Genomic DNA, 23,050 nt, shown 5'->3' with positions numbered 1-23,050 from the left:
TCCGTATCTCTTCAGAGTACTGTGGCTCTTTTGTTATGGACACGTGGATGAACGGACACTCCCTAGGAATTGCTATTAGAGTTGGGCTCAAGACCATGAAATCTTTGTCCAAGTTTCGGTCTTGGGCCGACTTAGTTATCTTGTCGTGTCGGATTTTTGTTCGTTAACATTGCATCGTCAAGCTGTCAATATCTTGAGAAAGAAGACAATCTCTTTCTTTTTCTTCTCTTCTGCCATTTCTTTCTTTAATAAGAAAAAAATCCCAGGAAACAAATTGTCTTTACCATCCAAAGCGGCTATGGAGGTGGAGGAGCAAGAGGGGAGAAAGTCAAGAAAGATGACAAGAAGCAACAAAAATGAAAGGATTTCTTCTTGTTCTTCTTCTTTTGCTCCTATTAATAGTCTTGATGATGGTTGCCTCATGCATATATTCAGCTTCTTATCTCCCATTCCAGGTTTGGTTTTTTTTTTTTAAAGAAAACCCATTTCTTTATGAATATTGTTCATTTCTTGGATCTGTGTAAAGTTTGGTTCTTTTGCAGCTAAGATTTTTCATTTCGTTTCAGTTATGTATTATTTTCATCTGGGTATTTAGAAATTTGTTATTTTTCATTAAATTTATTGGTATTGGTTTTATAGGAGGTGGGCTTAAGGTCAATTGTAGTTATTTTAGGTATGATTATTGGGCGATTGGCTTTGTTGTATTTATTTTTAATGTTTTCCTTGCCATTTGGGTGTTAACGAATTTTTTTTTTCCCACTCATTTGTTATTTTTTGCTGCTTATCAAAAAAATTGTTATTTTTAGCTTTATAGGAGGTGGACTGAATGTTGATTCTAGTTACTTTAGGTTTAATTATTGGGCAATTGGCTTTGCTGATGTTTGTGTGATTCTTTTGTTGGAGTAAGAAGTATCCATGATTTACTTAATTGAGATAGTTCTTGTTGTTATTTCTTTAAGGAATATGAATTGGGGTTTGCGAATTGATGTCTTTATTGGGCGGATTACTTCGGCACAACAATTTAAATTTGTTTGTCCTTTAAGATTTAGGTTACAATTTTTGTTTTTTTTTTTTAAATCCCAAATGCCTGAAGTTTGGACAGTCAGATTCAGAATGATGTAAATATTCACAAAACCAACAATTTGGAATCCGAAATTTTCATCCCCTTTCCATGAAATCAGTGCATTTTGTGCAGTATTTGTGTTTATGTACAATTCTGTGATGAACCACTCAGTATATTTGACTTACCAATGCCATTGTAAAATTGAACTTAGCTAGTTCTCGTGCACTGCATGGAGTAACATATATGTGCTCTTTTTCCATCTTGCTGCATTTCATACACGTTTCCCCTTATGTTTAGGGCTTTGACTGCTTATAAAAGTGGATTCAAAAAATAATTTACCTGGGTAGGACAGAAAGATTATGGCTTTGATGGGGCTTTTACATGTTGCCTTTGCAAGACTTTTTTTCATTCAATGCAAGCCAATTGGTGGGTGTGCTCGTATCTTTGGTTCTCTGGTGCTAATGGTGTGATATTTAGAGGTTTCACATGAGGACTTAAGTCTAATGAGGTAAATTGTGAGAACAGAAAGCATTCAAGTAAATTGCTTTGTAATTGCAGTCATATTGTATCTTTTTCTTTGTATTCGCGTTTTTAGGGCTAATCAGTTTCCAAATTGGTGTTTGGAAGTGTCATGTTGTAGTAATGTAAAAGCTTTTAGTAGGCATGTTTGTTCCTGATGCTTTTATCACATTATAATGTATGATCTCTTTCACATATTACTATTGAGTTGCAGATCGGTATAACACCGCCCTCGTTTGCCACAGATGGCATTATTTGGCATGTCACCCTCAATTGTGGCTGCGAGTTGACAGATCTTTGAAGGATTTATCCGAACCTGGTGTTTTCCCTAACATTGAAGAAGCTGTATCTGCAGCCAGGTATGTAGAACTACATTTTGCTGTTTGTGGTTCTGGGATCATATGGGTGGATTACTGAAATCAAATCATTAATTTTTTCCTTTTAGACCTGGCGACACTATTTTAATTGCAGCTGGCGGCAGTCATCTTGCCTCTAATATTCAGATTAGAAAACCACTATGCCTGGTATGTCCTTAGGGTTTTGGGAATGTTGTTTGTGAATGAGTTATTTGCTCACTATATATTTACCCTTTGAAATTTGAAATATGAATTTATGAGAATAGTTGTCTTAATATGGCCAGCCAGTATATGATCTACCTTTGGAGGGAACTTCCATAAGCTTTGTCTTTGAATGCTATCCTAATATGTGGTGTCACTTATATTTTTGAATGCATTACCATTGTATTTGAGAAATGAGATATGTTAATTTCATTATCTTGTTTTCGTGTTAGTCCCTCTGTAGTTATTACTTTTTGTTGGTATCCTTTTCAAATTATTCGATTCATATGATATTATTTCGTAAAAGGCTATAGGTGTTATTTTTTATATACTTAAAGACAAGTTATATGCCAAATATTTTGTTATAAAATATATGAACATCCGAAGGGTCGAACTCAATATAGACATATGTTGCTATCAAAAGATATTGAGATGGTAATATATAGGCCTAGAACCCTGTAATTAAATTTTGGTCATTTTGCCTGAGATGAAGTAGAATTACATTTTATCAATGGCAGCTTATTTAATTCTTGTGCAAACCTTCAACCCACTGTTACCTACCCTCTTTTAATCCCTGATTTGCACCGAATTATAACCTCTTCTCACTATTTGCCATTAGGAGACTTTTGGTGTGTAGTTCTACTGTAGATGTCCCAACATGGATGGCTTTCAGCCTATTACTACCCATATCCAGACTCCATTAAGCTTCATTTGCCCAAAATTTTTTGAGCTATTCCTAATGAGCTGTAGAACATGATTCTCTTAAAGGTCCCTGTCTGTTCTCATCTTGGCACTATGTAATTGTGTCCTGGTAAGGAGATCAAGGCCATGTATGGAGAAAGAAGATTAAACTTTTATAGATTATTGTAGCAAAAGTTTCCTTTTTTTCCCCCACTTCTATCTCAACTTACTTTGCTCAGATTGGTGGAGGTGAGCTTCCTGATGAGACAACTCTCCTCTGTTTGCGAGGTTCAGACAGGTTTGCAAAATTTCTATTATGTTTTGCCTCATACTTTTTATGGTGATTATTTCAGAGGTTTCTTTATGTTTCTCTCTAGAAATGCTGTGAGGAGCCACCTCCATATTGTTGGATTTCAGCAGCCACATGATTAAATGACCATAGATGTTCGTAAGTAGTGCACATACAGTGCTTTTTTTGCACATGAGACACCTTGTTTATTTTACTAAATTCGAACATGGTCAGATGATCCCTCTGCTCATAAAGATTCTTTGTTTTCTTTTCTTTATTTTTTTTAATGAAAATGCTCTTAAGGTGGAATGTGTCTAAGATCATTCTGTCACTAATCTTTTTTACTTGGTTGATGCTCTTGATGGTATGTTTACCTGCAAAACCATATTTTATGAATAGGGATATGCCTATAATTGGCTTGATACTCTTTTATCGAGATTTATGATAAAACCAAAAGAATAGATTGCATGTCAAGCTGCTACGAAAGAATATTGGTATCCAACAGTTGGAGGTGGCCCCCAGTATATCACCACTACCTTCTTCTTCTTTTTTTTTTATCAAAAGAAACAATGGTTGGTATGCGCTGTTCATTTTTGTGGAGCAGTGCATTGGAGTTTCTTTCCACCTGCAAGCTGACAAACTTAACAGTAAAGGCGGAACTAGGATGCTGCTTGCTTCATAGGAGCGGAAGGCTAATTATAGATGAATGCATACTTCAGTGTGAATCAAACCCATTGGACTATCTATCATGCCCTATTGTGAGTACAGCTGGTAGTGAGGTATTCCCTTCCAATTTGAAGAGCCATCGTAGTGATTGCGTTTCTGTTTCTCACACTCGAATTGAAGGAGGCGCGAAGGCTGTTTTGACCAGTGGAGACCTAGCACTGCAGCGAGTTCGGGTCATTTATGCTCGAACTTCTCTCTATTTCTGGTTTGATGTTGATTGTAAATAATTGGATTTTATTATCATCATCCTTTGTCAAGTCTGTCACATTTTTCCAATTAGGGCTTCAATTTAGCCCTGAATGTTGGTACTTGTTCAATATCTGTAGAATTAAATCTAATTTAAGTTCATGGTCATTCTGCAACATGTTGTTGCCAAGGTCATTCTATGTAGGCTGTTTTAATATGTTTGGTCCATTGAGTACTCCAGCTAAGTAAACTTATGTAGCATTCAAACATTATATATTTGGAATGGAACATTTATGGCTTCCCCATGAAGAGGTTCCAGCAGCCTTATTTAGTAATTTTGTATGAGATTTTTCTTTCTTAATCTAGTTTACCGCATATTGGAGGAAAAGGTATATTTTTCTTGCTAATGCTGGTAGATTCAAAACTTGTGGATAAAATGTGTGTTCAGTTAGCAATTTGCTGTCATGAGGTTAAGATTTGAAGGAATTTCTCTCAGAGCACAGTACTCTTTTCCCACTTGTCCAAAAGGCTGCAAGATCATGGGTTATGGAGATTATTTGATATTGGGGTTGATTTTGGCCATTCATTACCTGTTATAAGTGGGGTCCTTTTGCATGGTGGAGTTCAACTTTCTGGAACTGAAGGGCACTAGAATTATAACCCTTAAATCATAAAAAATTGACTGTTTCTTCTCAAACTTTGTCACAGTCGATTCCACTACCATAACCGTGTAACCATGGCTTCCTGGAGCCCCTTCCAGCAATAATGATGTTAAACACAATTCCATGATTTCTACTTGAATTCAATGTCTCCAACTAGAATGCCACTAAGCTTTCCTAAAATATCCAAAAGTTTAGCACTGGACAAATTCGACCAAGCTCTTTAACAACTCTTCGGGGTCAGACCATCTATTAAGCTAAGCAGAAGGATTTACTGTTCACTGCTAATGGGTTTGTAACATGTTATATACATGATACATACCCTGATGCTGGTCTCATGTTGAAATGCAGCAAAGCAGTCTTGACAATAGGCAAATGTAAGCAGGATAACAATCTGTTGTCAGCACACTGCTGTGAAACAAGAAGGGATTTAGCAATTGCAAGCCCAGAAAAACTATGAACAAGAAAAGTAGAGCTGTATAGCATTTCTAATGCCCGGAAAGCTAAATACATGGTATCTTTTTCCCTTTCGGTAAAATAAATGTGAAATAAATACAGTTTGAAGCAGAACTATGCCTTACATTCCTCCATCATATCGTGGATTCGGCACTAGTACTCCATAATGTTGAAAAAGCTATCATCCATCTAGTAAGTTTACAGACAAAGATGGTGACAAAGAACACCAAAAACTCAATGCATTTTGAAGAACGTAAGGGACAGAAATCTGGACCTTCCAAGCTCCATCATGTCTCTAAGCTTACTTGTCAGCATAGTCAAAAGGACAAACAAGGTTTGGTAGAAGGCAATCAAATATTGAACAACAGCAAGGAAGAAACCTGTACCACATATAAAATACATGCAATCTGAGAACAGAGAACTCTTCAAATCCAGCAACTAAGATGGAACACAACTCATTCAATAAGACTTTAAGGATTGAAGGGATCTTTGGAGTATTAATTGTCATGAAGACCAAATATGAGTTAACAAAGAGGAGACAAGGAAGAACTATAAGAAAATTCAAAAGTTCATAATATCTGGAATCATAGATAAAATGCATTAGTAAGGATTAACACCATCTAAATACAGTTCAACTCAAGCATTGCAGTGACCAAGATTACCAATTTTAGTCATTGACCTTATGAATGTGGCATTGTAGCTCTCACCAAATGATGTGGAACTACCTTTGCATCGTCATCAATGAATCTTTTACTCTTCAAGCTCATCATTAAAAGCTTACCCTCATTAAATTCTAAGATTCAGAGGACAGAGGCAATGTGGTAATGGCATGCCACATATATAGGTTGAGATCAACAAAGAAGACCTGCAAAAATTTGTGGGAGACTAAGCTTGCTAATAAAGAGATCGGCAAACACATATATACTTGTGAACACAAGAAAAATAGATTTATAGTCACATTAGTATGTAAAAAATAAATTTGTAGGAAAGAGAGAGAAAAAAACAAAACAAAAGGAAAAAATATTGAGCAATATTTCTCATAAAAGGTTAAGAACATGAGCACTTAATATTATAGTAGAACTTTGAATTCTTTGGAGCAAAAGCACCAGTTCAGTGTAACTAGCACTCATCAAAACCAGAAGGGAGACATACAAGAAGATCCAGAATTCATGTAGCAACAGAATCAAGTTCAAGATTTTCAACATTTTTATGCATTCTAAGTTTACAACAGCTATAAATCATGGATCTCAATCACAGTTTCCCCAACAAATCTCGCTCAAGCAACTTCAGTCTAAGAAATATATAGTGTTAAACTGCTACTTTAAAACAAACCTAGAATTGATTAAAAATATCTTTCAATGTCGTATGAGAGTACCCATTAGCAGCAGAATTCAATCAATTACATCCACCAACTGGCAAAATATGCTCAAATTTGCTTTCTCTGGCAGTTGTGGTCATTGCACAAATGTTGAAGTGCAATTAATCACTTGATCAAGATATAAAGAGAGCCTTATTACTCTTGCTCTACTTAAAGCATAAGAGACAGATGACCATTTGATTCACACCACCTGCGACCAAAATTGACAAGAAAAAGAGTTAACATCATCTTAGAGAGAAAGAGAGACAGACAGAGGAAAGTTTAATCTTTCTTCTTTTCTTTATTGTTTTTTGGCTTGGGGGAGGAGGCTTGGAGTTTGTGGGTGGGGAAGGGAGTCATGTTTTGCTAAGCACTCAGCCTCGAGTAAGAGTTGTTGGCCAATAAATAAACAGCCTCAAGTGAGAGAAGTATCACAAAATGAAATGGCTTAGAGATACAACCTTTCAAAAAAATGTATATTGCACATAGGGGAACAAAAGCACTAGGATGACTGCAAAGAATCTGCAGGCGATAACAAACTTGATACAAGCACCTTTTGAAGTACAAGCAACTATTGGAAGAAAATAAAAACTAAAAATCATCAGCCAAAGTGCATGAGCCATAGCTCCTATAGATCTGTATGAACTGCCCAGAGTTCCCCCTGACCCCTCTCTACAGATGCAATAAATTTAAGGAGCCTTACCAAATAACCAGCAAAACTTAACAGTAAAATGAAACACAACATCAGTCACACTCTCAATAACCATAATCTGAGCAGCACTTCTGGTAGCAACAGGAATGAAAAATCACATCCTCTGAATATGGGAGCTAGGTAGTTTTCTGTTCTCTGTCCAATGTCATTTTTCATAATTCTTTTCACAGTGAATTCCAAAATTTTCTACATGCCATCTGAGGATCCTAGCTAGGAATAGGGAAACTATACAAAACATAACCATGATGGCAGAAATTAATTTTTTGAACAAAAGAATGTTGCTCTGTGCACCCCAACAATGTTTCGCAAGACAGATGGTGTCTGCCAATTGAATCAAAATCCTTATTGCTGACTATCACACAGAACTTTTCAAAAAGTAACGTGCAAATAAATAAAAAGTAAATTATCCTCATAAGTGTATTCCACAAAGTACTCCAATATCCTAAATAATGAGTTTGCCCAGTATTCTTCAAGGTAGTGCCAGCTTGCATTTAATAAAAGAAAAAAAGAAAGACACTAACACACTTTCAAAACAAGGAGTTACCTTTCAGGAAAACTCACAAATATAACGAATTAACATCATCGCACATTTGGGGTAAGGGGGGGGGGGGGAGAGGGTGGGGGGGGTGTAACATGTGTCAACATAAGAATCACGGTACATCCCCAAATTGAATGGTTATGGATGTCCATGGCCTTCAAAAATTTCAGATGATTGATAAATAATTCAGTACATCTCCAAGAAAGAACATGGAAAGATATCCTATAAATTATATGAAGAGTACTCCTATCTAATACAATGATCACAACAGAAAAATAGAAACGAAAAACCTAAGATGGGACGTCTTTAAGCCAAATTCATTCACCCAATCACCAGTGCCTCCCTTGAGAACCACCTCCCTTGTTCTTCCCAAAGAAGGCATTCTTGGGTTTTGGTAGCTCATGAATGTCCATCACTTGTATCGTTCTTTGCTTTTTGGCTTCAAAAAGCACACAAAACCACAGGCAATCACATTTAGTATGAACCCAAAGTAAGGGATTCAAGATCAAACAAAATGTCGAAGAAGAGAAGAAAGCAAACCATTTTCAGCTTCTTTGTAATTTGCTTGAAGCCTTTTTCTTGCAGAAGCCAGCCTTTCAGAGTCAAAATTGCTTTCCTTTTGTTCTCTCTGTCTCTACAAAATCCCCAAAAAGGCAATTCAACAAATAGAAGTAACAAAGCTTATACCAAAAAAACGCAGCCAAATTGAATTCTTTGGACCAGGTTAAAATGGTTAATTTAAGTTGAATTGCCCTTTCTTGTCCTTTTCACTAAGACCACCTGTGTGGGCATGGTAACTACAACTTCTCATTTCTTAAAAATAATAAGCCTTGGCATTATAGACATTTGTCAAAACGGCAGTTTCGCAGCAAAAAAATCTTTTCAAAAACATGTGCTTCTAAATTTGGTATCAGACCTCCATGTCCATCGACAAAATAATAAAACAACTAGAGGCTCTAATTTGGTATGTATTTATACCTGTACATTTTGTGGAGGAGTTGAGTGAGTAGGTCTAGGTGGAGGATCTTTTCGAGGAGGAGGGATTGGCTTTGGCTTCCTTTCAGGTTCTGAATTATTCTTTTCTAAACCAAAACTCCCATCTGTCAATTGTCATCCAAAAAAGCAACAAAAAAGAAGGCTGATTAATTAAATGCACAAAGGAAAGAAACAAAGATCAAATCCAACTTTGCATCAGATTCTGTACTCACTGTGCGGATTTGGAGAATACGCAAAATCAGGAACCTATAAGAGAACAGAATCTTAGAAAGTTAAATAAAGACAGTATTTTCAGCCAACTTTAACAGGAAAGAAAAAATATGAAAAAATTAATTTCGTTTACCTGTTGACGACCATTTTGAGGAAGCTTTTGCTGTGGTGAATCTCCATCTGCTAGCAGAGAGTATTCTTTGTCATTTAACTTTAATGACATGTCAATCTCCATTTCACCTTTGAAATATTTTCTCACAAAAGGAACAAAAGAAAATACTTCATGTTACAGTTTAGATAATAATTTTACCCATAAGTGCAGCAGATTCAAGTTCTCCAGGTTGATTCACCCTTACCCATTCATCTACAATCTCTTTCCATTTCCTGGAGAAACAAAGAACCAAGTCATATAAGAGACTTTCTTTGAACTGCTCTTTCAAACCAAAAAACCATAACAAAACATTTAAACATATATGTAAATTTCCATAAGTTCATTAAAACCTGACAAGTTGCTTCACTAATCTCCTAACGTCATTTGATGAATGCTTCCTCAATTTGTTCACATGTCTCCCGATATCAGTCTCCTGATGATAGAAATCATAACATGGCAATGGTCGTGAATCAAACAAAAACAAACTGAAAAACAAGAAAAACAAACAAAACCGCTCCACCTGATTATTACCTTGAGGGCTTGGAATGTTATATCCATATCTGCCAAGCTTTGAAGCAAATCAACCAACGAATCCTCAGACTGTAAAAACAATAACAAGAAAAACAAATTCAAAACAAAATCCAAAAATATCAAACCAACAATACAATCACAAAAAGATTCAAAGACCTGATCAGGTTCTTCAAGACTCTCCTTAATCTCAAGAACCCTTTTTTGTTCATCATCAAACAAGCCTCCATAAGGGTCCAAATCACCATCTTCATTATCCGATTGAGGTGTAAAAGGTGACTCTCTTCCTCCTTCTCCTCCTTTACCTTCGTTGGGACTGCCTTCTTTGTTCACTTGATATCCATTTGATCTCTCACCAAAATCACAGCTTTTACATCTAGTGACCATAGAAGTAGCATAAAGCCTCTCCACAATCCCATCCCTCCTTTGCTTCAACTCTTGACCATAATCCAGGGAAGCTACCAGGATTGCTGAATCAATAAAAGTCCACACATCAACACCAGCTGTCTCAAGAACTGATCTGAAATCATCCAAATCCATTACAATTCAACAAAAAGCTGATTATTTTATTTCAAATTCCCAAGGCCTGCCTCCAGGGTGGTCAAATCAAGATTGCAACTTCAGCATAATCAGATCTGATTGAAAACAAAAAGACCCAAGGCTTGAATTTTGCAAAATCTTTCCACTGACAATACAAACAACAATTCTTTTAAGTCAAAGCTGAAATGGGTTTTTGGTTTTCCCTTTGTTGGTTTTGTGAAGAAAGTTTGATGGTTTTGAGTTTGTTAATGGAATTGGATTTTTGGGGTGGAATATACCAAAATGGAGCTCAATTTTCTGGGATTTTTTAATATTATATATTTTTCCCTCTAAGAAAACTGTTTGGTTTTTGGTTGTGGGTTGAGCAAAGGCTCTGTTGGTGGTCTCTTTCTCTCAAAGACTTCCTTTTCTCTTAAGGTTTTGTTTGGCTTGTTGTGATTTGGGAGATGAACAGACAGGGAGAAAGAGAGACTTTTTTTTTTTCAAATGAAATGACATGGTTTTCTTTATTGAGAGGACAATATCAGATTAGTATAATTCTTTTGCTACAATCACATAACCGTATTTCAATCAAAGTAATTACACATTTATATGATTACAAAACTTTATTCATCTCGAGTATAATTCATTGCTTCCAAAAAAGAATGAGGTCATCTTATTGATTGTTATAAGTAACCTTTATTTAATATATTTATATAAACATATTAAAGAATATGTATAAGTCATATTACTATAAATGTAGATTGTACTCGATGATCGAATTGTTATTACGTTAAGTTTTTTTTTTTATAATTGGAGGAGAGGAGATTCGAACCCTACTTTTTAAGTAGGAGATAATGCATCAACCAATGAGTTAAATGCTCGAGTGCAAATTATTACGTTAAGTTTGATTTAATATAATTTATATATATAGATTATGTAGCTTTTCAAAAACTTATATATATATATATAATGTAAAACTATGTTTAAAAGTATTAATATAATATAATTTGTACTTTTTTATATTTTAGTTTTTAGTGTTCACATTTATTAAGTTTTGGTTTAAGAAAATTTTGCATAGAGATAAGGGCTAAAATGATTGATTCGATCTCTACTAAAATTGAACTAAAAATTGTGAAAATTTCGTAATTTTGATCAATTTTAATAAAATTCTCTACCAAATTTTATCCGATGCAAAACTTGATCTCCTTTTAAGTTTAGTGACCTAATCAGTTTAAGTATCATTTGACATTTATATTTGGCTCTTGAAACCTAATTTTTAATAGCTAAACAATGCTAAACGCACTATAATTTGAATTAAAACTCTTTTTGAAATTAATTTTTGAACCAAATTATGAAAAACACCTTTACGGTTTGTAACTTATGGTTTATAGAAGAAATTATTAAATACCTATTATTAGTTTGAAATATGACAAAATTATCTCTTAATTAATTTTCTATCTTGAAGTAATTTAATTTTCTTTTGAAGAAAATCTAAAAATGGTATTGTTATATAAATTTTTAAACTTAAATTTCACAATATCTTATTTTTTTTATTTATCTTATTGATAAATTGCTTACGTATTATTGAAAATAACTTATTCTTTATTTCTCAATATTAATTTTCATAACATCTTTTCACACTAACATCAAATATTCAAAAAGAAAAACTTAAACCACAAATTTTCACATTTTCTCAATGTTAATTTTTTTCTATCACAATCGTTATGCCAAACTAAACCTTAATCCAACCATTAAGCTAGTTTAACTTTTAATGATCGTTAATAACAAGTAACTCCAATTATGATTTTTTTTTTAACTTAAAACTGTTCCTTAAATATTGAAAATTTTATGGATAATTTAATTTGGTAAAATGAATAATTATATATATATATATATACCCCAGTATTTAAAATAAGATTACTGACATCACCTTATATGGTATTAGTTTTGGTTGAGTACAGTGAAGTTATATTTTGAAGAGATTGGGAGACAGAATCGTGAATGGAGGGAAGATTTTGGTCCCGCGTCCACCAAGGATTTTGCGCGTGATGATGTAATTCCGAAAATAATGGCCCCCATTTTTTGCACTTAAAAATAAATAATTAAATACAACAAAATTAAATAAAAAAAATAAAATAATAAAAGAATGAGATCAGATTCTATGAGCAAAGTGCTTCAGATTGGGTTGCTCTCATTAAATGCCAATTTCATTCATTCATTCATTTTGTTCAAAGGAATCATTACGTGTTTCCACTAAATAAATATATATATATTTATTTAAGAAAATTTTATAATTTATTGGATTTTTTAAATTTCACAAAAATAGTAAATTACAAGTTAAAAACCCAATCTCCCGAAAAAACAATTTAATGATTTGTTAAGTTCGAATCAACCACGAACTTAAGATTTTGTATGAGAATAGTTAACACGTAATTATAAAAATTATCATATTATATATATCAAGTTTTATACAATAAGTAAAAATTATCTTTTATTGTGTAATTTAATATTATATAAAAATAAATAAATTTTTTAAAATAATATCTTTATTATTGTTAATTAATAACTATAAATACCTAATAATTTAAATAAATTTATAATTTATTACTGCCATGCCATATTATTTGGAAATAATTGGTATTGTACAATTATTTAATAAAATAGCACTACTCTCTTTTGGGTCATTTTCGACTCGAATTTTTACACGTGCATCATGCTTATTTATTTAGAGTTGAAAAAGTTGGCTCAAACATTTAAATAGCTCCAAAGATTTAAGGGCCCCTTAGGTGTTCAGGAAAAAAGTTTTTTATTTTTCTTATAAATTAAAAATTGTAATAAAAAACATAATATATATATATATATATATATATACATTTTAGAGTAAATAGATTTAATAATTTCATTCGATCAAGTATATGCGTACGGATTTACCTCAATCGAAAATGATTCAAATTCAAATACAATAAGAATATAATGCATGTAATATTATAATTACATGAAAAATTATAGTACAATTTTGATGTAAAAACTTATAATAATTTGTATAATAAATTATTTATATGATTATATTACGTATAAATACTCCTTTCGTTTTAAAATTTTAAAAAAGTTTTTAATTTTAGTGTATTTAATATATTTTATAAAATTGATATTCCATATTTTTAACGTCACAAAGTGAATAATTTTAAAACATAAAAAAATAATAAAAATGGGATAAAGGAAGTATTAAATAAATAAGGTATTCAACCCAATTAAAATAAGAATCAAGCTTACTTTGGTGAGTTGTCTAGACCTTGCTTGTCTCTAATTGCCATCTCTTACTCTTCAATCATGCTTGTTAAGTGCACTAACTAACTGTTCAAAATAATTAAAAATATTTTTTCTTTATTTGAAATTTTTATTGACTTAACATTTATATATTATTTTCGATTTTTACTCCATTCGGTTGACATTTTTGTTATTATTGAAAATACGCGTTTGGATACAAAAATTAACAAAGTTTCAAAAAATTTGTTTACAAAATATTTAATTTTTATATAAGAAAGCACATGATTCTATTTTTTTTATGGATTGATGTTGTATTTGTCTTTAATTATTTATCTATTTTAAATCAAAATATTGTTTTTATTCATAACAATTCTTCAAAAAATATGTAAAAAAAATTTGTAAAAACCAAATAACAAAAATATCAACCAAAGGTACCTTAAATTCTTGATAAAAATGAAGCATAAAATAAGTTAAAATCTATTTTCTTAAAGCATAATATTTTAAAAAAATTCTTGAACTATTTTAAAAAATTCAATTAAGCTTTTATCTTTCTATTGCTTTCAATCGAGTCTTTATACTTTTACTTTAAATCAAATAAATCTTTATGTTTAATGGTTAATTAAATGCCTTTTGTCAAAATATTATTTTTCACTTTAATGTTCATGTGACGTTGAAGTGACGTAAAGATGAATAATGAAAATTTTTCGTAATCATATTATTATAATATATTAATATATCATATCATTATTTATTATGGTATATCAATATATTATATTAACATCATGTAATATAAATTGAGATAAAATAAAAACGAAAAAGAAAACCTCAAAAATTGTACCAAACGAGCACAAATGTTTTCATGTGTGAATTTGGTGGAAGAAAAGGCCTTGGTACCTTTAGTTTAGGTTGCAAAAGCAAAGCACGTGGCCATTAGAACATACACGTCTCTCAATAGCTTTCAATGCTTGAAAGTGATGTCTTCAAAGGTATCTCAATGGGAGCTCCACAGCCTTTGATTACTACTCTTTTCTTTTATTATTATTATTATTATTCTTTATGAAGGAGCTGGTAGGGAAAGTAAGCAATTGATTTGCTTAGATTTGCTTAGATGAATACAATCATTAAAAAAAAAATACAACAATTTTATTTAGTTGAAAAAAATTTCTTGCGAAATGCTAATTAATCTCGAGTAAATGAGATTGGATTTTGATTATAAGTCGAATAATATTTGTACACTTGAAGTTGATAAAAATTACTTCTCTTATCATTATATCCATTGACTCAATCTCAATATCTTATTTGAAGTTCAAACATCGAGTACGTGAAAGTTATTTGATTGGAATTATATTTTTTATGGATAATTGTAATTAAAATTATTATAAAAACGAAGATGGATTAGAAAGAAATAAAATTATTTCAAAAGGGTTGGATTGAGATTAAAGGCTAGAAATTATCTTTCCTTAATAAGAAAGTAAAGAAACCCCGAAAAAGCAATGAGAATAATGCTTTCCAAAAATACTTTGAAAAGTTTGAAAGCACAAAAGAATCAAAAGACACTTGGAGCCTTTAAGACTTTCTTACTAACCCAGTGCCACATTCAAGTTGACTGCCCAATTGATCAAAATTAGGTTTAATGTTATCTTATAATAATGCATATGGGACCCCCTTCCCCCCAATCTTGGTTTTGGAATTAAATTAGTGGGATTAAGCTTAATTGTGGATTACTCATCAATAGAACACAAATCTCAATGTGTAAACCTAATTAATTATAAGGTTAGTGACTTCTAATCAATGTCGTTATCACAAATTTGGATAATGTGATTTATATTGCAATCAAGGTGTAGTCGATTGGATAATTTTGAACACAATCGGTTAAATAGGTATGGAATTAAGTGAATCTTATGACATGAAAATGTTTGTGTCTTTATGCAAGTTGACACACTTAATTCATGTATGACATATTTATATACATTTAATTAATTTGATATGTCATTATCAAGTTTGGATAATGAGAATTTTATTTCATTGGGGTATCACTAGATCGGATAATTTTGAGCACAATTCGTTTACAAGATATGGAATTAAGTGACTTTTTTAACATGACACGAAAATATTCATGTTTTATGCAAGTTGACGCACTTAATTCATGTATGATATATTTATATACATTTAATTAATTGTATTAATATTATTAATCCACATTAGTCAAGATACCTCTAATTTAGGCCAACTTCATTTTTCCTAGACAGAAAAAAAAAAAGGGCTTGTTTGGAAGTCTATAGACTTTTCAATGCAAGTACATCTTGAAATCCACATCCACATCAGATGGGTCCAAACTTGACTTACAAAGCTCAAATGAAAAACACATGTAAAGGTCTACAGATTCAACTTAGAATCAATGTACTGTTAAGGATAAACTTCAATGTAAGATGGGTCATACTATTTAGAATATTTTATGATCTTGTCAAGGCGACAACATGATCATTTGGTAATCAAAATCATCACAAAATGTAGGGTTCAAATAAGATAACTTCAATACAAGTTGCATCTCATCTAAATCTTTTTGTTGGTAAAATGTCACACCATCCTAGCTTTCTCCTCATCATCCTGTTCTTCATAAAAGAAAAAAGGTCTACTTCATTCACTCACAGTCACTGCAACTATATATCGATGTTATTCGAAATTTCTGTGATTTTCCAAGTAAATTCAATACAGAAATATATCCCCACTATCAGTTTCAAACCAAAAGTCATACAACAGTAGATCATGAATGATTTTTGATACATGATACAATGGGAGACAAAAATTACCTTCACTTGATTTCGCTGTTTCTGCCACTACATTTCTACTTCCTAGCCCTATAATTCTTCATAATCACAATAATGGCTTTCTTTCGTTTCTCTCAAGTTTGCAGAACTTGTTTCCACAAAGTCATAACAATGGTTTCAGCAGTGACGATGCTCGGTGCAGTTTCATAATCTCTGACTTTAACTTCATATCTCCACATACAGGCATCACAAATAATCAGAAAGTTGAGCTGCAGAAACATTTGATCAAGTTCTATACGGACCAAGTTTGAAGCTAATCTAGCTGTTAATTGATTTTTTAATATTCCAAAACTCAAATTCATGCTTTATTAACATATTAGCATCGAGTAATTATTGAGCACCATGACTCACAATTGCCCCACAACTCACAACCTCTCCATAGGCTGGGAAAGCACTTACCAGTATATCTGAGTATTGTAAACTTAATTCCCTGAAGTAGGTCTTCGTTGCACTACTAGATCATCAGCAGAGTAATAATCTGCAATGAGCCGGTACATGTATGATGGATTATGCCCTCCACTGTGAGACACAAAGCAATCAGTGACAGCAGGAGCAGAGAAAAATAGAGGAGTGCGAAAAGCAGAACCCTCTAGTGGTGGAAGAAACAGAAGAGCCAAATACATGCAATCTTTATTCTCTTTTGGCCAAGATCAATGTGAAACAGAAATATCTGAAAGGGGACTCTGCATTGCATCCCCACATCATATTGACTGGGCACTAATGCTCCATAATGTGGAAAAGTTACATCTTATGGTAATTGATTTGGAAACTTGAAATGAAATTGTAGTATGAAAGTAAACATAAAACAAATTGAATAAGAACAGGAAGGATAGAACTTTTGAATCTTTTAAGGTCTATAAAGTCCAGTTGAACTTACGTGTCAGTAATAAAGAGACTAACAAGCTTTGGTGGCACATAGTCAAATGTTGGATTGACGACATGAAGAAGAGGGGCACCATTGCCACTTCCAAAGTCCATGCAATCTGAGAATTCTCCAAAATCCAGCAACTCAGATGGGGACCGCAACTCATTCAGTAAGACTTCAGGATTGTGTGGATACAAGGGGCATAACTGCCATGCAGACCACCAATGAGTCAACAAGAGACAAGCAGAAGCTGAAGTAAAATTCAGAAATACAGGGACAGCAGAAACCATACTGTAATATTTGCATTAGCAAGCATTGACACCATCTGGGTGCATGTCAATTATTTGGCCATTTCTCTGACCATCTTCATGTCAGCTTAGTAGATCTTTTTTTTTTTGCTTTGTGATTTCTTTAGAAGGAGGCCCTCAAGAATCAATTAGCAATAATTCTCTGCAACTACACCCCAATAGTTTGCTCTTCAAGCTCATATTTAAAGTTAAACGTTTACCCTCATTATATGTCTAGATTTAAAGTAGGGATGTAATAATGCCCCATGAAAAGCTTAAGAGTAGACATGTGATCCTGGTTTGCTAATGAATTGTCTGGCATGCAAATCAACACGTCAGATGCAGCACATTAGATTTATTGCCTTGTTAATATGCAAGAAAACAAGCACCAGCTTCAAATCACTTCTGGCCAGCACCTGGGTGGCTTACAAGAGGTAATTAATAGCTGGAAAAAAATAAAGAGAAACACTTCTTATAAGAAGTATAGGACTCTACACTCTTCATTTTTCTAAAACGCTTCAAAGGAGACATGAGCACAAGATATGACCTACTAAAAAAGGAAAAAAAAGACTTTTTAATAAATTTTTTGTTTTTCACTTTTGAAAAAAATTAGTTTTTATTTTTTTAAAAAAATTTATGACATATGGCAGCCACGTGGTGCCATTTGACATCCACTTGTTCAAGTTGACATGATCCCATCAAGTAACATGGCACTTTCCTACACATTTTGATTGCTTAGAAGCCACATCACTAGATTTCGTTAAGGGTGTTATGGATTGGGGTAGATCGATACATGAAATTAAAGTTTAGTACCACATCGAAAATCTTTTAGTAAAGTTACCACATTAGACATTTTCCTAAAGTATAGGGGCTAAATAGGACATTATGCCTCTATAAAAACAAAAGTCCTATAGCTCAGACTTCAATTTCAGTGTCTAATGTGGGGTATGTTCTTTTGAAATGTTCACCTCCGTATGCTTTTATTCCACTCCTCACCTCCCTTTACTAGGTACTTAATACTTCTACATCACACTTGGTGCTCAACCCCATCTTTTGCACCATCAAGCATGTTTGTACACATTTATCCTATGTACTATCTTGCTACATCAATTTGAATCCTATGCACCAATAGCTCCTCTTAGAGCCCTCATGACTTCTATCCCATTATTCATGTTCATGATACCTCAAGCTACCAAATTGAATTCATCTAAATCGGAAAAGAAAAAAAGAACCACACAAAAACACAAACTCACGCCATCATAGAGGCATAAATAAATGACAGAAAATGTATTGAAATGGAAAAAAAAAAGGTGTTTTTGCTTATTATCCACTAAAACTTCTAGAAATTTTACTGGTCAAGCTGTTATTGTGCCAAAATACCTTGTGACTGCCAGCGAGTACAACAAATGGGACAGCATGCTTTTGAGCAGCAAGTGCAACCATGTTCAACCCAACAGGTGCTATAACTCCACCATTAGCCATGACAGCATGAGCTCCAACAATAACCTTCATATTTCAAATCTCAGATGACAGCAAGAAACTCATTACCAAGTAGGAAAACATTAAAACATCACATACCATGTTTACTCGAGAAATCATGGCAAAAACTGCAGAGTCAGTAATCAGTGTGGTCTGTAAACCTCTTGCGACCAACTCTTTTGCAAGAAGATGCCCCTGATACCTAAGTTAACACCAAGTAATGTAAAAAGAAAACTGTTACAGGGTGAACATCAGAATTGCAGCAGCTTAAATTGAATGTCTTTGCTTGTAAAACATATTAGCCACTTGAACGAACCTTGGAGCACCCTCCGCAACAAATACCCGAAATGATCTTTTCTTCTCTTTTGCAGCACAAAGAAATTCCAGCACGGTTCTTGAACTGCCTAAGGTTAATATTACCTCACTGACAATATGTTTTAGCTATAATCAGTAACCAGGCAAGTTAAATAAGTGCAACAATGGGTTCTCAAAAAAAAGTGCAAAAAAGACAGGTAGAATGTGACTTGATAACACGAAGAGGCTAATGTGTTTCATATTCTTAAGACAGATGAAGAATCCTCAACATAAAATTGTCCAGGTGCTTTATGAGCATGAGCATACCAAAAGCAAAAGAGGTTTAATGGGAGATATATATCAAATATCATTTGGGCCGAGACATCATAAACAGAATGCATGCATCACACTAAATCCTAGATAACTGAATTGAAACTGTTGTCAATTAGAAGATTAACAAGATTTATCCAGGAAAGAATCTGAAAATTTGTAGACAAGCTGTAATCAATAAATTTTTTACACGTTCTTTATCATAACAACAGAGAAACCTTTTATCAAACAAATGAAACATTTGACAATCAAGAATCTTAAGAAAATCAGAAGCTAGTTTCTGCAACAAATAAAAATGATCTTCAGAAATAAAACTAGGGTGATATCCTAATGGCACTAATAGGTTCAGTTTAATTTGTGTCTCTAAAGAAAAATCATCCCTGAAACTCAAAACATTAACTTTAAGATCTCAGGCCAGATATAACCATATAAATTTCAACAGATCATACATAATGAAACAACAGGACAAATATAATCATAAAACTTAAAAGGTTATAGAACATGAAATAATATAACCTACTAGAAACAACAAGCACAGATATGGATAGGGCTGAGCATCCGGGTGGTCAACCGACGGTTTCCAGTGATTTCGGTTGAAAAAGGTTTAGTCAATCGGCTCCGGTTGAAGAGTCGGTTGATTGTGGCGATTTGGGCAGTTAATCGGTTCGGCCGTCAGTGGGGAATCCTTCACCCCTACACCGACCAAAAAACCAACCCCTATAAAGTGAAAGGCTAAGCTCTAACCTTTCTTTAACATCCTCTTTCTGATCATCCCTTCACTCTTTGCTTTGAGAACTACTCACGACACTCACAAGGGTTTCAGCTGAGCTTCTTCCATGAAATCCATTACAAGGACATGAAACCACAAGGGCATACCAACAATTCTTAAAAGAGGGTAAGTGAACTGTGAATGTTCTCTGCTACTAAAAGGTTTTCCCCTTTTTCTGTTGAAAGTGTTGAGAAATAATGGATGGCCTCAAGGGTGATGCTATGACAACATTTGAGAAGAAGATTTAAGGTTGTTGTTTTTGAGGTTGTTTGTTGATGTTTATTGTTTAGTAATGAAATCAAAGGTCTAGAAACAAGAGGACCAAGGCTTTACAAACACAACCAAAACATGCCAGGGATTCAACTGAAAGCTTTGAGAGGATATCCATCACCACCATGTTTGTATGCCAAATTTGCTTTTGAAACCGTTAGAACCGACTGCTTAACTGACTGACCATGGTCGGTCACGATTTGATTGGCTTCTCCTTTGGCTCGGTCGGTTCCACCACCCCGGTCGGCTTGATCGGTTGTGGCCTCCCCCACTACCGAGGCCAACCAAACCGCCCGATGCTCCCCCCTAGATATGGATGTTAGGGAATGAGAAAAACCATGCCCAGAAAGGGGGGCGGGTGGTGTCAAGGAGAGCATAAGATTGAAAGCAAATCCAAGTAACCTCAGACTATCAAATGTGATTCTTGTAGTTTGGTCAAAAATTAAACAAGGAATAAGCAGTGTTTTATAAAGGTTGAAAACCAAAAAGAATGAAAAAGCTTAAGGCAAAAAAATATACTTTTGATGTATATGCTCTACTGCTTGCTCAGCAATCTGTTCATGGCAAGTATTAATGTCTTGAATAAGCTCATTGACTGCTTCAATGACATCATGCTTCAGCTTCCGGCTTCTTGAACTTTTGTCAGCAGCTATGGAGGAAAATAGAGCCCTTAAATATCAATACTCATAAATAATTTATGATGCTACAAGATTTAACATTACATGATAATCACTGCAAGACGCCAGTTTTTTAATTAACTAATATTTAACCAAATCCAGAAACATTAATCTCAGAGAATATCAATGGCAAAATCAAAATCTAATTTCATCAAGCAAATTGCAGATACAAGAAGTGTCTGAAGTAAAGAGTTCACATTTGCTTTTTCCTTCAGAATCTCCGCCGGAAGAAGAAGTATGAGGAACTGCTGCAGAATCAGGCACATCCTCAAGTAGTGTCTGCAAGGAAGGTGGACGCAAGGTGCTTCTAGAGGCAGCAGCAACAGCAGCGGCTGATAGTACAGGGCGGTCATCTCGATCAGCATCATCTTCATCGTCACTTACGGCTGATAAGTTCAATCCAGCCATAGCAGCTGTTGTCAGAGAAACATCCTCCTCTCTGATAATGTGCAAAACACGCCTGACAATATTACCCACTGCAAGCTCTGCCATCACATCCATACACTATTAACATAGAATACCAATGGGCAAGTATCTACAATCCCTATTGCATGAAGTTAGAAAACCAAAATATAACATCTGAATAAGATTGCAATGAGAAGCCAATAAAAAATTTGAATAAAATTTTTAAACAAAGAGAATCCATTCTTAGTTATTACAAATAATTTCAACTTAATGCAACACTTTCCAAAAAACTCTACTCTAACAGCACTTATTCATGCAACTCCAGCAGGACCAAACGAACGCATAAAATGCAAGACATTGCAAAGGAAACATCTACCTGTGTTCTAGTTTGAGCATAAACAACACTAACCTATTTACCATTAGACAAGTAAAATCCAGAGATTGAAATCAACACATATAGATGCACTCCTTAAAAAAATAGCAACTTTGTGCATACTCATAACATTAGTGAGAGTTCAAAAGCGTACTGTATCAATGTATGCTAACAATTTCCGCATCAGCAACATGGCATAATCATCAAACTGATACCGAATACTAACAAATTATCAAACATAATCAGCGAAACCAAATTAAACCCAAAAAAGAATTAAGGAAAATAACTTCATACCGACAGGATTTGCAGCAATTAACCGTTCTCCAACGGCCTTGACAGAATCAATCAAAGCTCCAGCCTGGTTCGTATAAGGCACTCGTGTCTGCGAAATCACAGACCGAAGCAGTTCCGCCGTCTGCTTTGCTGTTGCCTGTGAACCCTCAATCTTACTGTCCACAAAAAAAAATTAAAAACAGTTCATAATCACTGAAAAAAACCCTAAAAGAATCTAACTTTTGTTTTTCTAAAATTAAATTAAATGCAAAAAATAAAACTTCACCGTTTTTTGAGCTGGTTAAGAAAATCATTGACGAGAGCTTGGGTGTCTGGCATCTTTCTATTACCAAAATTCACTTTTTCAAAATGCTGCAAACAATTTAATAAAATTAAAATTAATCTCATAAATTAGAAAAAAAAATTGACACTAAGCTGATTGGGTTGTTTACTTACAGAGAAAAGAGGGTTTATGCGGGAGGGACAGATGTTTTGCTTGCTGCCCACTGTCAAGTATTTTTTGCTTGGGTTCGGGTTATTTTGGGTCGTGGATCAGATTTCGGGTATCGGTATCGGAATCCGGGTTGTTTAGCCTGGAGGTTTCATATTGGGCAGGGTATCCGTGATACGACCCGGCCTGTTACGGTGTGGAAAATCCTCGGCACCGCCCCTTGCACGTGGTGGGTTTGGGTTTTGGACTCATTTCATTTAGGGCCATTGTGGGACATTTTGGCATATAACCCAATGCTATTTTCTTATTTTTTTAATAATTTAATCAAAAAT

The 23,050-nt window shown here is 33.8% G+C and overlaps 3 protein-coding genes across 13 annotated transcripts; 1 reads left to right on the top strand and 2 right to left on the bottom strand.

Moving 5' to 3' along the window:
* On the top strand, window positions 156–4,356 carry LOC18587325 (F-box protein SKIP5). Its single transcript, XM_007011049.2, has 5 exons — window positions 156–455; window positions 1,797–1,941; window positions 2,028–2,106; window positions 3,060–3,118; window positions 3,714–4,356. Exons 1-5 carry the CDS (start codon window positions 299–301, stop codon window positions 4,060–4,062), a joined length of 789 nt encoding a protein of 262 aa, XP_007011111.2. The 5' UTR covers window positions 156–298; the 3' UTR covers window positions 4,063–4,356.
* Window positions 5,140–10,631, bottom strand: LOC18587324 (probable mediator of RNA polymerase II transcription subunit 26c). Of its 9 annotated transcripts, none has more exons than XR_001929806.1 (11): window positions 9,788–10,631; window positions 9,632–9,700; window positions 9,451–9,533; window positions 9,260–9,333; window positions 9,083–9,132; window positions 8,952–8,985; window positions 8,722–8,843; window positions 8,284–8,377; window positions 6,469–8,182; window positions 5,816–6,001; window positions 5,140–5,516 (listed from the first exon to the last, which is right to left on the bottom strand). XR_001929806.1 is itself a non-coding variant. In XM_018129068.1 (9 exons), exons 1-9 carry the CDS (start codon window positions 10,166–10,168, stop codon window positions 8,073–8,075), a joined length of 1,017 nt encoding a protein of 338 aa, XP_017984557.1. In that variant the 5' UTR covers window positions 10,169–10,631; the 3' UTR covers window positions 5,140–8,072. The 9 variants fall into 9 exon arrangements, 2 of the variants coding, with proteins under 2 accessions (XP_017984557.1, XP_017984558.1); XR_001929805.1 differs by having other exon boundaries at window positions 6,512–8,182; XR_001929807.1 differs by having other exon boundaries at window positions 5,799–8,182.
* On the bottom strand, window positions 15,755–22,804 carry LOC18587323 (translation initiation factor eIF-2B subunit beta). Of its 3 annotated transcripts, XR_001929801.1 has the most exons (12): window positions 22,724–22,804; window positions 22,554–22,639; window positions 22,289–22,443; window positions 21,414–21,701; window positions 21,059–21,188; window positions 19,193–19,300; window positions 18,976–19,078; window positions 18,778–18,903; window positions 17,123–17,316; window positions 16,645–16,764; window positions 16,228–16,454; window positions 15,755–16,024 (listed from the first exon to the last, which is right to left on the bottom strand). XR_001929801.1 is itself a non-coding variant. In XM_018129067.1 (11 exons), the coding sequence occupies exons 2-10, from the start codon at window positions 22,604–22,606 to the stop codon at window positions 16,668–16,670; spliced, it is 1,254 nt and encodes a 417-aa protein (XP_017984556.1). In that variant the 5' UTR covers window positions 22,607–22,639; window positions 22,724–22,804; the 3' UTR covers window positions 16,063–16,454; window positions 16,645–16,667. The 3 variants fall into 3 exon arrangements, 2 of the variants coding, with proteins under 2 accessions (XP_017984556.1, XP_007011104.1); XM_018129067.1 differs by lacking the exon at window positions 15,755–16,024 and having other exon boundaries at window positions 16,063–16,454; XM_007011042.2 differs by lacking the exon at window positions 15,755–16,024 and having other exon boundaries at window positions 16,063–16,416.

Source organism: Theobroma cacao, chromosome 10 (genome assembly GCF_000208745.1).
Source record: "Theobroma cacao cultivar B97-61/B2 chromosome 10, Criollo_cocoa_genome_V2, whole genome shotgun sequence".
NCBI lineage: Eukaryota > Viridiplantae > Streptophyta > Magnoliopsida > Malvales > Malvaceae > Theobroma > Theobroma cacao.
Note: the sequence above shows the minus strand (reverse complement) of the source record. Positions and strands in the feature narration are given on the sequence as shown.

What these genes read in the sequence shown, in the direction of transcription:
- LOC18587323 (XM_018129067.1), bottom strand. Translation starts at nt 22,606, where the DNA reads ATGCCAGACACCCAAGCTCTCGTCAATGATTTTCTTAACCAGCTCAAA. An exon ending in TTCTGAAGGAAAAAGCAAAT is followed by an intron (nt 21,189 to 21,413) that starts GTGAACTCTTTA and finishes TTTCCTCCATAG; the next exon opens with CTGCTGACAAAAGTTCAAGA. An exon ending in GTTGCGGAGGGTGCTCCAAG is followed by an intron (nt 19,079 to 19,192) that starts GTTCGTTCAAGT and finishes GTGTTAACTTAG; the next exon opens with GTATCAGGGGCATCTTCTTG.
- LOC18587325 (XM_007011049.2), top strand. Translation starts at nt 299, where the DNA reads ATGGAGGTGGAGGAGCAAGAGGGGAGAAAGTCAAGAAAGATGACAAGA. An exon ending in CTTCTTATCTCCCATTCCAG is followed by an intron (nt 456 to 1,796) that starts GTTTGGTTTTTT and finishes ATTGAGTTGCAG; the next exon opens with ATCGGTATAACACCGCCCTC. An exon ending in TGTTTGCGAGGTTCAGACAG is followed by an intron (nt 3,119 to 3,713) that starts GTTTGCAAAATT and finishes TTTGTGGAGCAG; the next exon opens with TGCATTGGAGTTTCTTTCCA.
- LOC18587324 (XM_018129068.1), bottom strand. Translation starts at nt 10,168, where the DNA reads ATGGATTTGGATGATTTCAGATCAGTTCTTGAGACAGCTGGTGTTGAT. An exon ending in CTCAAAATGGTCGTCAACAG is followed by an intron (nt 8,986 to 9,082) that starts GTAAACGAAATT and finishes GTTCTCTTATAG; the next exon opens with GTTCCTGATTTTGCGTATTC. An exon ending in GTATTCTCCAAATCCGCACA is followed by an intron (nt 8,844 to 8,951) that starts GTGAGTACAGAA and finishes GACAATTGACAG; the next exon opens with ATGGGAGTTTTGGTTTAGAA.